This window comes from Heloderma suspectum, chromosome 1 (assembly GCF_057233095.1).
Source record: "Heloderma suspectum isolate Gila_16-S chromosome 1, 16-S_ref, whole genome shotgun sequence".
Classification (NCBI taxonomy): Eukaryota; Metazoa; Chordata; class Lepidosauria; order Squamata; family Helodermatidae; genus Heloderma; species Heloderma suspectum.
In genome coordinates, this window is record NC_139458.1 from 86,497,531 (window position 1) to 86,515,683 (window position 18,153).

At 44.3% G+C, this 18,153-nt stretch overlaps 1 protein-coding gene across 1 annotated transcript in view; it reads right to left on the minus strand.

Moving 5' to 3' along the window:
- HSD17B12 (hydroxysteroid 17-beta dehydrogenase 12) overlaps positions 1-4,089 on the minus strand; it is an 88,654-nt gene extending 84,565 nt beyond the window's left edge. The window contains exon 1 of the mRNA XM_084850964.1: positions 3,865-4,089. Within this exon, the coding sequence (XP_084707090.1) occupies positions 3,865-4,036 (172 nt within the window). The 5' untranslated portion in view covers positions 4,037-4,089. The remainder of the gene's footprint in view (positions 1-3,864) is intronic.
- Between the last annotated feature and the right edge of the window lie 14,064 nt (positions 4,090-18,153).

Genomic DNA, 18,153 nt, shown 5'->3' on the forward strand with positions numbered 1-18,153 from the left:
GGAATTTGCACAAGGGCACATGTTCATGGTGAAGAGCTACCCCATCTCCCTGGCCTCTAACCTGAGGTTGCTACTGAACCTAGCACCCAACCAGAACCAGCTGAGATAGAATAGGACCACTCACCTCAAACCAGTTCTCTATCAATATCGGACAATACACGCTCCAAGTATTATGTGACAGTGTCAGTATGTATCATGCAGCATTTTGTTTTTTATTTTTAAGAAATCACTAGCTGATATAGCTATGATGTTTAGTTGAACTCCACCTTGCTACTACTTACCCAGAAATGTTGTTCACCTACGAAAAATGAGCAAGCAGTTGACCATATCCACTACTTAAGCACTGTTAAGCTGAAAAGTACTTTTCTGGAAGACTAGTAGAGTTATATATAGCTAGTTTGTCAACTACATGCATTTCAATGCAGAGTGACTAGGACTATCGCAAGCCATGCCTTAAAGGAATGAAACTTTAGCTTATCTATTTGGTTTAAGGTACGCCACAATATAATCAGAAACAAAAATAGGATTATGGCCCTATCTCAGATAATGGGACAAGTATATGGACAAGATGACTCTGAAGAATTTTAAGTATAGTTACTCGTTGCTTTTTGTTTTAGTATATTTGTCAGTGTAAGCATAACCCTGATGAGAACCTTTAGTGACTGATCAGCTTCCCTCTTCCCATCCCTCATTCCCTCTCTGTTTCTCCATCCATCATCAGAAACAGAAGAGGTTATCTTCTTTTCCTGTAGTTGGGGAATGCAGAGGTAGAGAAGCTGAAATGGCATGATTCAAACTTCGTTCCAAACATCACAGCAAAACTGTAATAATCCTGTAACATTTCACCATTGCAGGAATTGATATCTAACTTTCTGAGCAAGTTTGTAAGTTAGGGAGCAATCCTATCAGGATAGGCAGCCACCTCCAAACTCAGAGGCGACCACCTAACCAATGCAAGGCAGGCGAAGCATGGAAGGAATCTTCGCCTCTGGGCTCCAGCCACCCTGCATTCATGGCTAGGCAGCCAAATTTCAGCTGTCTAGTCGCAGGACCTCGGAGTGGGAGAGGCCGGACAATACACAGGAAGCGTTGTATTGGCACTTATGCACTCCCGGCCCCAGAAACGCCCCCTTTTGCCCCGCTCTATGCTGCTTTTACAAGCACAGAGCCCAAGGACGTTCTGTGCCACTTCTGAGGTGGACAGGGGGTGAGGAGGCAGTTCTCAGGGAACTGACCTTGGAGCATGGGCTGCAAGGTTGGTTCCCAGAAACCAACCAATCCTATGGCCATCTAGCCTCTGTCAAGGAGCCATAGGATTGCGCCCTTAACCAAGTTTGTAAGTTAGCCATTAGGTTATGACATTTTCACTTTATTTAAATGCTTATTAAAATCAGACATCACTTCAAAGAAGAAGCAGGCTCAAAAGCAGGAGTATAAGTAAGTTAGATTACAATGCACAATTGTGAGTTACCACAGTATAATTTATACACTGTGAATGGCTCAAGCATGGGAACCTTCTTTTCCCCAAAACACAAATAATTTCTAGAAATTGCAAAAAGCAGTAACTTCTGCAGTTTTGTTTCACAATGAGAGAAAAAGACTGGTTTGTGGAACCTCACAATCCTGTCTCTTTCAGCCAGTTCAACTATGTTTCTTATTTTTCTATTATCTAGTTTAATTAGCATTAAATGACCACTGCTAGAAACAGATCAGGTTGTACTGTTTTGGTATGCCAAGAGTAAGTAGTACTCCAAAGCTTGGCTGAACAAATTAACATTCATTTCATTTATTACATTTTTATATTGCTCAACAGGCAAAGCTCTCTGAGTGGTTTACGAGAACTGAAGTGATATTAGGCAAGATATACTCTGCAACAAAACAAGTTTGACTTGATATTACTGCATTGCATCTAATTCTGTGCATCATTGTACAAGAGCATGGAGTTGGATATTGAAACTGTCAGTACCATGTTCCCTATCTGGCAATGGAAGCCACCCTAATCCTCTGCAACACAGCAGCAGCTGCCATCAGAACTGCTGTGCTAACACTATGGTAAAGCCTCTCCATGATGCAGAAGTGGCTCACAAAGCATTAGGGAATATATAGTGGGGCTAAAAATACATCCTAAATGAACCCCTGCAACCACATAGCAAGGGCAAAATATGTTAAGAAGGTGGTAAATCAAGGGCACATGGAGAAGTTGTTAAAAGCAAATGTGGCAGAGTTAAGCAAACCACAACTGCTTACCTCACACAGGATGCTATTTTAGCTACTGCAGCAGAAGCATCTGCTTCCCCCCCATAAAAACCAGCACAGGGAATAAAAATTAGCTGTTAGTCCCAGAGAATGAGCTACACAGAAATCAGATAATTTACTAGTACTATTTGGTGAAGGGTTTAGAATAAATCAAGAGCTATAAGCTAGTATATGCTTTACATCCACGGAAAAGGCTAAATAAAAGCAATTTTACTTTTATTTTAATCTCTTAAAGAAAAGAATCTAAGTTATTCAGAAGCCTATCAGGCATTCCTTTTAATATATTGATAGCTTGCAGAAATATTACAATCCACAATACTAAATCCACTGATTATATTAACATAAATAACACTGATCAAGTTTCAGAAGCCCATACAAATCAGTTGCAGAGCAATAAAAATATAACTGATTTATTTTTACTTAGCTCTTAATAGGATACTTTACAGCAAACAGGAGCATTTCATTTGATGAACAATTCTATCTACAATTATAAAAGTCCATGGCTATAAAGTCAGCTCTTCTTTCCTGTTTATTCCATACTGTTTTAAACTGCCATTTCTGAAGCTCTTTTATTGTTTACTTTTTCATTAAACAAAACTTGCAAGTCACTTTGAGTATATTTTAATTGTACAGAGATGCTGTATAAGATGTGCTTTAACCTTGGTTTACTATTGCCTGGCTAAGATGATGCTAACAGAAAAAACAGCCCAGGCAGTTCCATTTCCATCACTAAGGGATGTCTAACACGAATATAGGTTATAAACCTACAATTACTCTCACTTGTAAAAGAGGATAAAGGCAGATAAACAAGCGTATATCCCTTTTTCCTTGGAATAGGCAATCCAGAATGTCCACCAGTTCCTGCTTCTGAACTTCCAACACTATGGTGGAATGGAATCACAATACACTACAAGATTACACCTTTTTCAGTGCATGTGTCCAGTCAATAGCCAACCACACTTAAAAAAACAATACACCAAGCAATATACATCAGAAGAGTGGGAAAGCCACTTTTTAAAAATCCTGACTTCAAGTATAAAGAAGCTATTGACGAGTTTCTAAAGTATGTGCAGGAATAAAGAATCCTATTATGCAGTTCAAGCACGCACGGGAAGAGAGTTTTTAACGGATTAAAACGTAGGTTTACTCTTTCTCTTATTTGCAACCTGTTATAGGTGTGACTACAGAATGGCAGTGGTGAGTGAAGTGAGTAACTAATCCGTAATAAGTGACCTTGAGTGCGTACCGCTCTCGACTCCCGTCAAACACCAATACGGAGAAGAGCCAGCGAGGACTGAGCTCGCCACCGGAGAAATCACGCAAGGCAGCGCCGGGGACATGGAGAGAGGCGCCGGCTTGGAGAGGACAGGGAGGGAGAGCGAGCCCTGCGCTGGAACAACAGGAGAGAGCAGAGGGTGTGTTTGACAAGAGGGCATGACGGGAGAAGAGATCAAGGCGGCCAAGTGCTGTGGTAGAGGCCTAGAAAGAGAAGGCACCGGCTGGGCTGCGGGGCGGCTTCCAAGGAGTAAAGGGAGCGGGGTTGTGGCCACAGGCCCAGCTGAAAAAACCGGGCGAGAGCCGGGGAGGTACGCAGCGGCGCGGACTCACCTGCCCATGCGCCCAGGTGCGGGCCCACTGCCGTCGGGTTGCCCAGCACCCACACGCGGAGGGCATGTACTATATAGAAAAGCATCAGGTAAACGAAGTAAGCGACGCTCAACACTCCGACCCAATAGAGGAGGCCGGCGTTCGCGGATAAAAATGATTCAGAGGCCTCCATGGCGTTACCAACGCTGCGACTACAGCGACGAGGGTGACGGCCACGGCAAGACTGAACCCTCCCGGCTTCCGCCGGCCCGGCCCCACAGGACGGCCCCGCCTTTGCGACGCGGCCATTGGCTACCTCGACCCGACGCACGCTCTCCATTGGATGCTTCTCGGAGCGCCGGGCCTTCGCGCTCGCGGAGCCCTATACTAGAAAGAGGCGTTATCAGCCGTTTGCCTCTCTCCTTGAAAGATGAGACCGGCCTTGCCCAGGTGCCCCCGCTGGTGGCGCCCGCCTCTCTGGCTCCTATTGGCTGAAACCTTCCGTCGTTCATGTACAGGCCTCGTTGTGACTAGCGGCGCCATTTTGAGCGGGGGAATTGAAGGTGTGGAAGAATTCGGCAGCTCGGGCGTGGAGCCCAAGGGCCGAAACAGACGTTGCTTCAAGAGTACAAGACTGTGCGCGTCGAGACAGAAAGCAAGGCCTACAGCTCGCCATGGAGTTGTAGGACAATGCTGGGAGTTGTAGGGCTTGTTTCTCTCTGAACATGCGTAGGATTGCGCCCTAAATGTGTGCCTAGCTGCTGCGCCTTCGTTTTAACGCAAGAGTAGGTTCAGGGCCGGGGGGGGGGGTGCTTTTAAGATCTGGATCGGCCCCTGCGCCTATTTTACAGTAAAGATGTAAAGAAGATGCAGTTGCTAGACACACTTTTAAAGTAGCGTCTGTTTTGGCCCTTATGTGCAGGAAATGATAGCAGAGACGAGGTCTGTCCTGGATCAAGAGAGAAGCGTGGACTGGCCATATCTAAACGCTGCTTCTCTTCCGCCTTCCAGAAAGATGCATAACTATACATTATGCTCGCAGCATTCTTTCTGTTTAGAGATCTGTGTGCTTGGGGTGTGTGTGTGTGTGTGTGTGTACTGACGAATAGCCGAAGCTCTCTGGGCAGTTCACAAAAATTAAAACCACAAAGCACGGCATAAAACAATATAAAATATGAAAGCTTAAAACCACAAAATAACAAGTGTGTGCCAAGCTTAGGAAATGGTAGAAGAGAAACCCATTCATTCTAGTCCCTTTTCGCGGGAGGCAACTTGTAGCCCTCCAGATGTTTTCGCCTACAACTTCCATCACCCCTAGTCACCATAGCCAAGGGTGAGGGATAACAGGAGTTGTAGCCAAAACATTTGAAGGGCCACAAGTTGTCCACCCCAAATGTTTGTGCTGCTGTTAGCTATCAGGCTTTATGTACTGCTTAGGAAAACTGAATCGTGCTAACAATAGTGCATGGGTGTGATGTGTGTAGGAGGGGATAACTTGTTAAATCTGTATAAACCGAATATGTGCAACTAAGTTGTCACCTGCTGAAACTGACTGCATCCATGAAACTTACCCAATGAGCTTTCCTATGGTGTATGCCATTGGAGCCCACAACTTTTACAATCTCATAATTAATCCATCTAGCCCAGTGTTTTAACATCTCTCTGCCGTCTAAAAACTGGAGGTGCCAGAAACTGACTCTAGAACCTTACTTCAGTAATTGCATAAGTGTGTGTTTTGTCTTTATGGATTCTTTATGGAATTGTGGGATAAAATCTTAAGAACTGTAGGATAAAATTAACATGTTCATTATTTGCTTAAAATCATTACTTTAAAAGTTGAATGAATAATTTTATGGAGCTTGGATACATGAATTTAGTGTTTAGCCGACATAGTGCTTAGAATGCTGGACTACACTCTGGGTTCAAATCTTCTTTCAGCCATGAAACTCACTGGGTAACCTTGGATCAGTCACTGTCTCTCAGCCTGACCTTCCCCATAGGGATGCTGTGAGAATAAATGGGAATGGAGGGTCTATATATGCTGCTCTGAACTTGGAGTGAGGGTGAGATAAAAAGGTAGTAACATATAATAAATATACACATTGTATAAAGGAAAATTCATAAGCTAAGCTCCCTGTGTTTCCCAGAGTTTGAATGAGTAGTGTGTTTGTTTTTACCTGAACTAACAGTACTGTAGTACTAAGCAAAAGTCTTAGAATAGTTATATTTTCTATTTATGTTCAGCAGTCTAACGATGGAGGTGTGGGCTGGACATTCCTGTTACCCTTATCTTTCACCTTTTTTACCTTATCCTTCATTGTACTAAAGCCCGTGTGCATATTCATATTGTATTGTTGTTCTTTGTGCATCTGAAGATGTAGAATATTTCCTATGAAGCCTTATGGCCCCAAAGTTCAGTTGATCTGAGTTTCCATACCACCTTTTGGCTTTTCACAGAAAGAAATTTTCCCTTTCTTGAGAAAAACTGCAGTGTCTTTGGACTGATGAAACCAAGATGAACTTGTACCAGAATGATGAGAAGGGAAAAGTATGGAGAAGGAAAGGAACAGCTCATGATCCAAAGCATACCACATCATCTGTCAAACATGGTGGAGGCAGTGGTATGGCATGGGCATGTATGGCTGCCAATGGAACCGGGTCACTGGTGTTTATTGATGACCTGACTGCTGATAAAAGCAGCAGGATGAATTCTGAAGTGTATAGGGCTATACTTTCTGCTCAGGTTCAGCTGAATGCTGCCAAACGGATAGGACGCCGCTTCATATTGCAGATGGATAATGACCCAAAACATACAGCAAAAGCTACCCAAGAGTTCCTCAAGGCAAAGAGGTAGGATGTTCTTCAATGGCCAAGTCAGTCACCTGATCTCCACCCAATAGAGCATGCTTTTCACTTACTGAAGACAAGACTGAAGGCAGAAAGACCCACAAACAAGCAGCAGCTGAAGGCAGCTGCAGTGAAGGCCTGGCAAAACATCTCGAGGGAGGAAACTCAGCATTTGGTCATGTCCATGGGTTCCAGACTTCAGGCAGTCATTGACTGCAAAGGATTTTCATCCAGGTATTAAAGGCGATCCTTAAGTTTGAAATGATGTTGGTTTGTTCCATTACTATGAGCCACCAATGATGGGATGTGTGTGTGCCACTGGCTGTCCTTCCTGAATGGTTAGTGCCCCACTTTTGTCAAGCCCCTTGAATTACAGCTGACAGTCCTGACTTCGCTCCCATCTGGGTATGTTTCCTTTCAAGTTCAATGGTGGTGTACAGAGGCTAACTGCCAAAACAGTTATCCTTGTTCCAATATTTCTGGCCCTGACTGTATCTTCTTCTGATACATCTTGTATGGGTGCAGATTCACTTTATCCACTGTAAGGGGTTGAAAGGAAGGGCATTGCCATGTAAAATGTACATTAAGAGGTTACGAAGTATCCTTTTGATCTGGGAAAAAGTCACTGAATTATACACCGCTAGTTCTTTTCTTCCCATGGGAATCATGGCACAGTGACTAAAGCTACAACACTGTTGTTACTTACTAATGCCCATTTCTGTGGATAATACTAAAATGTAGCAGTGATTGAGAGAGCAGAATTATCACATAAGAGCTGTCCTGGACTCAGACCAAGGTCCATCTAGTCCAACGTTCTGTTCACACAGTGGCCAACTAGCTGCCCATTTGAAACCCAGAAGCAGGACGTGAGTGCCACAGCACCGTCCCACCCATATCCTCAAACAATTAGTGTACGTTAGTATACTGCTTCGGACACGGGAGCTAGTATATGGTCACCAGGACTAGTAGCCAGTGATAGCCTTATCCTCCATGACTTTGTCCAATTCCTTTTTAAAACCATCCAAACTGGTAGCCATCACTACATCTTGCAGAAATGAATTCCATAGTTGAACTATGTGCTGTGTGAAGAAGTACTTCCTTTTATCTGTCCTGAATCTCAAACCACTCAGCTTCATGGGATGACCCCAGGTTCTATTATTACGAGAGAGGGAGAAAAATGTCTCTCATCAGGAGGGCTTTAAACTGAATCCTACGGGGAAGGGAGATGTAAAGTTGGGGGTAACAATGGACATAGGCTCATGCACTGCAACGGAGAGAATAGCTCTAATAGCGCCCAATAATAGTCTTCAGACACATGTAGGAAGGAAGCCAGACTATGAAGCACATGGTCTTCGATGTCTATATACTAATGCCCAGAGTATGGGAAACAAACAGAACGAACTTCAACTCTTAATACAGGAGGGAAATTATGACTTGATAGGTATAACTGAGACTTGGTGGGATGACTCTCATGACTGGAATACAGCAATTGAAGGATATAACTTGTTCCAAAAGAACAGGAGGAACAGAAAGGGAGGTGGGGTTGCACTGTATGTGAAAAATACCTATCTCTGCACAGAAATACAGGAGGATGAGCTTGGTAGCCCCACTGAGAGCATCTGGATCAAAATAAATGGAGCAAAGAATAAAAGGAACCTGGTGGTCGGAGTCTACTACCGGCCACCCAACCAAGGAGAAGACGAGGATGAAACTTTTGAAAAGCAAATAGCCAATGTTTTGTCAGGGTGGAAACTGGGCCGATATAACCCCAGAGCAGTTCTGATTCTGAGGAGGATCAGCAATCCGTGGGAGAGGAGCCAGCTCATCCCTCACAGGCACAGCAGCTAGCAGAGATTCCTCCTGCCGGCATTCCTGAGATAGTGATCCTAGCAGTGAGAAAGTGCAGGAGGGGGGCTTGCTAGACGCTCGACGCAGACGCAGGGAGCGACGAGCGATGGAAGGTGCGGAAAGGAGGCGAAGCGCCTGTTTGGCACGCAAGCAACGGCCGCCTCCCGTGGACCCAAGGGAAAGAGAGAGGATCTCTCCCTAGCCCATAAGTTCAGGGTCTTCAAGTGACTCTCCTTCAAACGGGGATCAACTGCCTATTCGGAGCATAGGCTACTCTGCTGTTCCTTGCTTAGTCACTGGTGATTAGCATCTGAAAGAGTCATTAAGTTGTAAAAGGATTAAAGCCTTGAAAAGAATCTTTTCGTCTATGTCTTAAGTTGGCTATTGGAGTCTACTGAAAGAGGCCGCTAGGGGGCTCCTGACATGTTTTAAGGAAGCATGATGTAGTAGTAATGGGGGTCTTCAATTTCCCCAATATTTGTTGGGAGACAAATTCTGCGAAACATGGCCCCTCCAGGAAATTCCTGACTTGTGTGGCGGATAACTTCCTCCTACAGAAAGTAGAGGAAGGAACTAGAGGATCGGCTATCCTTGACTTGATCCTAACCAACAGAGATGACTTCGTGGATAAAGTAGCAGTTACAGGAACTCTGGGGGAAAGTGACCATGTTGTACTTGAGTTCTTGGTTCTAAGGGAAGCAAAAGCCGAGTGTAGCTAAACGCATACCCTGGATTTTAGGAAAGCTGATTTTAATAAACTCAGAACAATGATCAGTAAGGTCCCATAGCAAGCGACACTAATGAGAAAAAGAATCCAAGATGGGTCAGAGCTTTTAAAAAAGGAAATTCTCAAGGCACAATTACAAACAATTCCAACAAAAAGAAAAGGTGGAAGACAACAGAAGAAGCCAATGTGGCTTCACAAAAAGCTTAGAGATGACCTGAAAACAAAAAAGGACACATCTGGGAAGTGGAAAGAAGGCCAAGTAACAAAGGAAGAGCACAGGCAGGTAGCACAGAATTGCAGGGATGATGTCAGGAAGGCTAAAGCTGAGAATGAGCTGAGGTTAGCGAGGGATGCTAAAACAACAAAAAGGCTTTCTTCAGCTACGTGCATAGTAAAAGGCAGAGGAAAGAAATGGTTGTTCAGCTATTAAATAAAGATGGCAAAACGATAACAGATGACAAAGAAAAGGCAGAGGTGCTCAATTCCTACTTTGGCCCAGTCTTCTCCCAAAAGAGGGTCTATGACCCCCCTGGCAAAGGCGAGGTACAGGCTGAAGGGGCAGGATTGCAGCTTGAGATCAATAGACATATGGTCAAGGAACACCTAATTACTTGGAATGAGTTCAAATCTCCAGGGCCAGATGAACTGCATCATAGAGTAATAAGGAACTGGCAGAAGAACTCTCAGAACCACTGTCTATTCTCTTGGAGAAATCACGGAGCACGGGTGAAGTGCCAGATGACTGGACGAGGGCTAATGTTGTCTCTATCTTCAAAAAAGGTAAAAGGAGGAACCTGGGAACTACAGACCAGTCAGTCTGACATCAATCCCTGGGAAAATTCTGGAGATGATAAAGCAATCCATTCGGAAGCACCTTGAAAACAATGCAGTGATTACTCGAAGCCAACATGGATTTGTCAAGAACAAGTCCTACCAGACGAATCTGATCTCATTTTTGGATCAAGTAACCTCCCTTGTGGACCGTGGGAATGCTGTAGACATCATATACCTCGACTTCAGCAAAGCTTTCGACAAAGTGCCCCATGATCTCCTGATGAGCAAACTAGCTCAAAGTGGGCTAGATGAAACAACGATCCGGTGGATCCACAGTTGGCTACAGAATCAGACTCAAAGAGTGCATATCAATGGGACCGTCTCAAACTGGGGAGAGGTAACAAGTGGGGTAGCGCAGGGCTCAGTCCTGGGCCCAGTGCTCTTCAACATTTTTATTAACGACTTGGAGGAGGAGGTGCAGAGAATGCTGATCAAATTTGCAGATGACATAATTGGGTGGGATAGCTAATACTTTGGAAGACAGAAACAAAATTCAAAGTGATCTGGATAGACTGGAACGCTGGGCAGAAAACAACAGAATGACATTTAATAGGGATAAATGCCAAGTTCTGCACCTAGGAAAAAGAAACCAAATGCACAGTTACAAGATGGGGGATACATGGCTCAACAACACTACAAGCGAGAAGGATATTGGAATTGTTGTCGATCACAAGCTGAATATGAGCCAACAATGTGATGTGGCTGCAAAAAAGGCAAATGCTATTTTGGGCTCCATTAATAGAAGCATAGCTTGCAAATCCCGGGAAGTACTAGTTCCCCTCTACTCAGCACTGGTTAGGCCTCATCTGGAGTACTGTGTCCAGTTCTGGGCACCACACTTTAAGAAGGATGCAGACAAACTGGAGAGGGCTCAGAGGAGGACAACAAAGATGATCAGGGGGCTGGAAACAAAGCCCTATGAGGAGAGACTGAAAGAACTGGGCATGTTTAGCCTTGAGAAGAGAAGACTGAGAGGAGATATGATAGCACTCTTCAAGTACTTGAAAGGTTGTCACAGAGAGGAAGGCCAGGACCTCTTCTCGATCATCCCAGAGTGCAGGACACAGAATAATGGGCTCAAGTTACAGGAAGCAATACTGGCTGAACATCAGGAAAAACTTCCTGGCTGTTACAGCAATACGACAATGGAACCAATGACCTAGGGAGGTGGTGGGCTCTCCCACACTGGAGGCATTCAAGTCGAGGCTGGACAGCCATCTGTCAGGGATGCTCCGACTTGGATTCCTGCACTGAGCAGGGGGTTGGACTCGATGGCCTTGTAGGCCCCTTCCAACCCTACTATTCCATGATTCCATCTACTTTCTCCATACCATGCATAATTTTGTACACCTCTATCATGTCTCCCCTTACTTGCCTTCTAGCTAAACAGTCCCAAATGTTGTAACCTTTCTCAGGGGAGCTACTCCAGCTCCCTGATCATTTTAGTTGTTCTTGTCTGCACCTTTTCCAACTCTACAATTTTCTTTTTAGGTGTGATGACCAGAACTATACACAATATTTCAAGTGTGGTCACACCATAAGTTTGTATAAGGTGAGAATTTTCGCAGTTTTACTTTTGATTTCTTTCCTAATTATACCAAACATGGAATTTGCCTTTCTCACAGTGGCCATACACAGCGTTGACATTTTCACTGAGCTATCCACCACAACCCCAAGGTCTTTCTAGGTCAGTTACTGCTAGCTCAGATCCCATCAGCTCATCTGTGAAGTTGGGATTTTTTGCTGCAACATGCAGCACTTTACACTTGCTTACATTGAACCACACTTGCCTTTTTGATGCCCATTCTCCCAGTTTGGAGATATTCTTTTGGAGCTCTCTGCAGTCCTTTTTTGTTTTAACTACTTTAATTTGGTGTCATCAGCAAACTTGGCCACTTCATTGGTCACTCCTAATTCCAGATCAGTTATGAACATGTTGAAAAGCATTGGTCCCAATAGAGATCTCTGTGGGACCCCACTTTTTACATCTCTCCATTGGGAGAAGTTACCATTTATTCCTACTCTCTGTTTTCTGTTCTTTAGAGAGCAATCCTATGGTCCCTGGGAGAGTGTTGTGTTGCGCCACCATGGGCGTTGAACTCTTAGGTTAGAAGTGCCAACATAGTGATACATCAGATCCATAGGTTTACTTACAAGGAGACTTTATTGGGTAACTTACAGCACACAGGCATACCCAATGGTTGGATCAGACAACTTCTCTGAACTCAGAGCCATTGGGTACAATGGGTTTTATACAATACAGCAGCACAACAGCAGCAAGCCCCCTAGCGTTCATTCCCAGCATAGACTAACAGCACTTGGTTCACAGCACAGCCACCTGTAAACAAACTTCGCTTCCCAAGCAGAGTGCTTGATAATACTCTCACTCATTAGTAGGGAATGTGCTAGGCCACGCTATCAGCCCTTTGAATCATCTTCACATGCTCAGAGGCTTACTAGCAAGGGAATTGCAACAATTATGAACTTAAGCAAGCATTATGGATCTCTAGGCCCCTCTAACGCTATAAATGACTTGGCTACGCTCCTGGGGCCAATACATTCCACCCTCAGATGATCAAAGGCTGATAGCAGTCTTGCCCAAAGGGCCGGATCTTCTTTGCCCTGCTGTTTGATCACCAGGGGGTTGACATCTACTTCAATGTATACTTTAAATGCGATAGCCATATAAGCAAGCACACAAAGCTATAAAGCAGCCAATAACAGTCAGAATTATTGCAACTACTCACTTCCACCACCACTCCAATCCCTTGAATCCAGTCTGAAATCGGGTCAAAGAGGGACTCCCCTCTTAGGTGCTGTATTTTGTCACTTTGCACATACGGAGCCCTTACACTGGGATTTATCACACTCTGCATGTGTGTAACAGCCCAAAGGTAGGCTATTACTACTTCCCCCTGTTTGGAAAGAGAAATCTCTCTCTTTCGTTCTGACCTGCCTGTTTTGCAGATCATGTTTAAAACTTTCTACATAAAACTCTGCTCCATGCACCATCCTTAACTCTTCACTTGTCTTCTCTGCCTCAACAGAAACCCACTTACTTAAACCTTTCTTTCTTACACCAGTCCCAATGATGCACATATGGGATAGGCTCTTTTTTGCCTTCTAGTCACATCGTCTCATTTTAAAGAAGTCTTACCTTATTGTGGCTACTCCACCCCCAGGCAATAAGCTCCAGGCATAATCAGCTGCTTCCAATTCACCCTGGGCGCAACCACAGCTACACTTTTTTCCCACAGATAACTACCATTAGGGGCGGCCCAGTTAATGCCAGGGTGCTCTTTATGGTTTGGCACCCCCTCTTTTTCTTCTTCTGCCTTGTCTGCTACTTACGCTTTTTCTCTTCTTGTCTTTGCCCCTGTCTCAATCCTTCTCTTTTTTTCATATTTGTTTGCCTTCTGCGTGTTAACTCGGAAGGCTCTGTCCCAGGTGGCACTAACATAAAACCATTGGGAACCACACTCAGTATCATTCGGAATTGCAACTGACAGTAAAAATGTTTGCAAATATTACATAGTATTTAACAAATCATAAAATACACACAACACACTTTCATTGAAATTTAACACCATGACTGGAAAACATTTCTTGCATGGTGAGGCATGATGGAGCAGATCCAGCAATCATACTGTTCCTCTGGCTGGTCCCATCAAGATCAAGGGAAAGGCATGCTCAAACATGCAAAGAGTTCTAGGCCACCGCTTTTGCATCGGCAACTCCACGCTGCATGAGTTCTGGCAGAGGGAAGTCCAAAAGTCATAGATCAAACTCGGCCTGCTGTACACTGAGCTGACTACAAACAGATACATAATCCACAGCCACGAGAGTTCAAGTCTATGAAAAAGCCTCACTGTACTTTTCATGGCAAGCAATCCAAAGTTCCAGTCCATGTGCAGAGTGCCTCTTAAAAGCCCAGATGATGATGGATCCAAACAGAGGAGGCTTTGGGCAATAAAGACAAGATGTTTCTAGCAAAGGCTCTCTGCTTCTGCATCAGCTCAAAAGGGAAGGTGTGACTGTACACTTCTTCCAGATCTTTTGACAGACAAGGTCCTTTAGCCTTTTAGCAAGGCTTCTGTCTAAACAGAGCGGGCCAGCTCAGCGCTCTAGCAATGACTGTTCAACCTGGGCAAACTTTCTACAGATCTTACTCCACTTCTGTCAGGTTCTCACAGACCACCTCTAGCCTCTCTCTCTGCCAAGACTAGACCAGCAGCGGCCAGCTATGTGACTCCCCCTGGCTCTGCTCTGAGAACACTGACAGTGATAAGCTCACACAGACTCTGACATTCTAAAAACTGAATAGGCCTAAACTCTTCTAGGCTACTTCTAATTAAATCTTGGCTATAACTTACAAGGCCTCACTGCATTGGGCCTTGACATTTTTTGCTCTCATAACACTTCTTCACTCTAAAGTTTTGTCCCCTCCCCTCACACTGTCTCAGTGTAATTGCTCAGAGATTGCTGAGGGGAAGTGACTGTCTAAACTAGGGAGCTTGCAAAAACATTGCCAGTGCTTCTAAACTTTCAATGAGTCTGCTTAGAGATCTAAATCTAAGCTATTTTAAACACATTAAAAATAACAAAACCATGTCTTTTGCAAGGAGAAAAGGAGAGCTAATTGACTGTGATCCCCTCCCCTTCTGCAAAAGTACACTTAAAATTATAGGTCAGTTTTGAACTGCATGGCTAACAGCAAGGAAACAACAATTATACTTTTAAACACTTCTTATACAGGGACTAAGGAAACTGAGGCTTGTGTGTTGGGGGGGAACTCTTGGGGCGATCTATCACTAGACAGGCTAGCTAGGGATTCATAACATGACACACACACCCAGCACTTGGTTCTCAGCACAGCCACCTGTAAACAAACGTCACTTCCCAGGCAGAGTGCTTGATAACACTCTCACTCATTAGTATGGAACGTGCTAGGCCATGCTATCAGCCCTTTGAATCATCTTCACATGCTCAGAGGCTTACTAGCAAGGGAATTGCAACAATAGCTTAAGCAAGCATTATGGATCTCTAGGCCCCTCTAACACTATAAACGACTTGGCTACGCTCCTGAGGCCAATACAAATGTCTCGGGGAACATAGGATTTTTCACAGCCCGCCTCCTGGGGCCATAGACACTGCTATGACTATGGAAGGGGAACTCTTAAGTACAAATCTCCCCCCCCCCCTCTTGCAGCAGCCATGGAAAGAACAATACTGATGGCTTCCCACGATTGCAAATGTGGCCTTGGAAAGAGAGAAAAGGGGGCATTCTGATAGGCAGGGAGGGAAGAGGAGAGGCCGGGATATGAGAAATCCTATGGCTGCTCTAGCCCCAGCACAGCCCCCAGTGATGCACCATCTCTAGATGGGCTGAGGCCTGTCTAGAAGAAAACTTGGTAAAAGGCGGGCAGAGAGGTGAAAATCGCCTTCATCACTCCTTCTGCCCTGCTGGCAACAGCCCAGCAGGGCACTGGATACATGGAAGCCTCTGAGATTGGAGATTCCTTTCATAGGACTGTGATCTTAACCAGTTACTGATCCATAAGAGGATCTCTCCTTATTCCATGACTGCTAAGTTTGCTCAGGAGTCTTTGGTGAGGGACTTTGTCAAAAGCTATTTGGAAGACCAAGTAAACAATGTCTACTGGATCACCCTTGTCCACGTGTTTATTGACACTCGCAAAGAAATCTTAAGTCCATGAGACATGACTTACCTTACCTTTGTGAAAATGACGTTGATTCTTTTTCAGCATTCTTTGTTCTTCTGTGCAACTACTAATTTTACCTTTAATAATGCTTCAAACAATTTACCTGGAACAGATGTTAAGCTAACTGGCCTGTAATTTCCTAGATCCCCTCTGCATTAATGTAGCCCAGGGGTGTTCACAGGGGCAGGGAAAACATCATCTGCCACTCTCAGCCACTTCTTTGGAGACTTTGGAGTATTGATCTGGGGTCCTGATTCTGTCATATCCCAGTCAAAATAGATTCTTTTAGATTACCAAGATGAAACAAAGCCATTCGTGCAAAAGGCTGACAGTTTATTGACAGAAAATGGATGCAGAATAAAAGGACAAAGACAGCTCACACATCTCTTCAGCCAATGAAGCTGGCATCTTCGTCACAGCTGAATGTATGCTGGGTCTCCTTCAACAGCGTACAAGACATCGTTCCTAGGACCAAAGTTCTCCAGGCTGGTTGTGCACATTTTCCCCCATGGAATGAGACCAAAGAGCAAGGCCAGCAGGCTGGATTTTAGAAGTGTCTCTCCCTAAACTTCAGGAGCTGACAGGCTACCTCTGCCAAGACAGGAGAAGGGGGGCTTTCCTTCCCACAGGAAGCAAAACTTATCTGGTCTCACAGGATGAGATCATCCAGCTGACCAAAACAGCTTCAAGGTGAAGCTGTAAATTACCAGCCTGTGTGAGAGGCCCACTAAAAAAAACTGCTCATTATACAGGGGGCCTACCTTAATTAGCTAAAGCTTGCTAAAATCTATGTTACACAAGTCTCTATGCATTCATTACAGCATATAGGACATTGTGTCAGTTCACATCTGACTCCTCACCAGTTCTCAACCCACTACAGAAACCCTCAAGCAAGGCTAGTTACTGAGCAGTTTCTTTTCTGCAAATTAACTGCTGGTTTCTGTACTTGTGTTTCATCCAGATGCCTTCCTGATTAATCTACACCCCTTTAAAGTCTCCTATCTGCATTCCTGTTTCTGTTAATAAATAAGGGTGTGAGAACTCTTTAAAAAAAAAAAAGGAATCATGCCAATAGAATTAGAGTTATAAATTACTTTGGAGGTCAACCAGTCCAACCCCTGCTCAATGAAAGATGCAATTACAGCATGACTGACAGGTGGTCATTCATCCTTTGCTTAAATACCTCCAGTAGAGAGTCCACCACCACCCAAGGCAGTCTGTTCCACTGTCAAACAGCTTGTACCACTAGGACTTTCTCCCTGTTGAGCCAGAATCTGTGTTCCTGCAGTTTGTACCCATTGATTCTAGTCCTGAGCTCTGGAACAATAGGAAACAAGTTGCTGCATCTTTTCAATGAGAACCCTTCAGATATTTAAAGCTAGCTATCATGTCTTTCTTAATCTTCTCTTCTTCAGGCAAAATATACCCAGCTATTTCATTTGATGGGAGGGGGCTGTTGCTCAGTGGTAAAGCACTTGCTTTGCATGTGCAAGGTCCCAGGTTCAATCCCCAGTTTCTCCAGGTAGGATTAGGAAAGAATCCTGCCTGAAACCCTGGAGAGCTGCTGCTAGTCAGTGTCAACAATACTAGGCTAGATGGACCAAGGGTCTGATTTCAGTATGAGGCAGTTTCCTATGTACCTCATGGGATGTAGTTTCCAGACAAGTGGGCAGTGTCCACAAAAGCTTATGCCATAATAAATTTGACTCCTTGTCAGGGGCACAGAAATTTGTTCTCATCATCTTGGTTGTCCTCCTCTGGACACACTTGTTTGTCAACGTCCTCCTTAAAATATGGTGCCCACAGTACTCTAGATTTGGCTGTACACAGTACTCTAGATTTGGCTTGACCAGTGCAGAATAGAGTGGAACAATTATTTATCATGGTCTGAATGCTATTCAAAATACCTCGCTCTCATTTCATGTACTTTGATATCTCTGATAATGAATGTCAGAGTGTGACATTGATATTTGGCCAATTAGTTTTTGTTTTCATATCCTTAGGTGCCAGACACAGAAAGCTCCTCCTATCCCCAGGAGGGTATCTCAGAAATAATTTCCTAGTTAGGTTAGCCTAGGTTTCTGAAGTGTTGTGAAAATCACTGGATTCAACACCTCCTTTTCCCATTTCTCACTTGGCAGTCTTAAATAAAGGTGCAGCTGCAAAAGCAACACATAGGACAGGTTATAAGTGATCGTGTAAAGCATGCGGTGAATTTCAAAGGAAATGTCTCTTCAGTACTGTAGTGTATGGGTTGATGAAATACTTTTCTAGCCCCACCAGGAGATCATCCAATGCCTTTAGCACTGCAATTGAATGATGAAATCACTT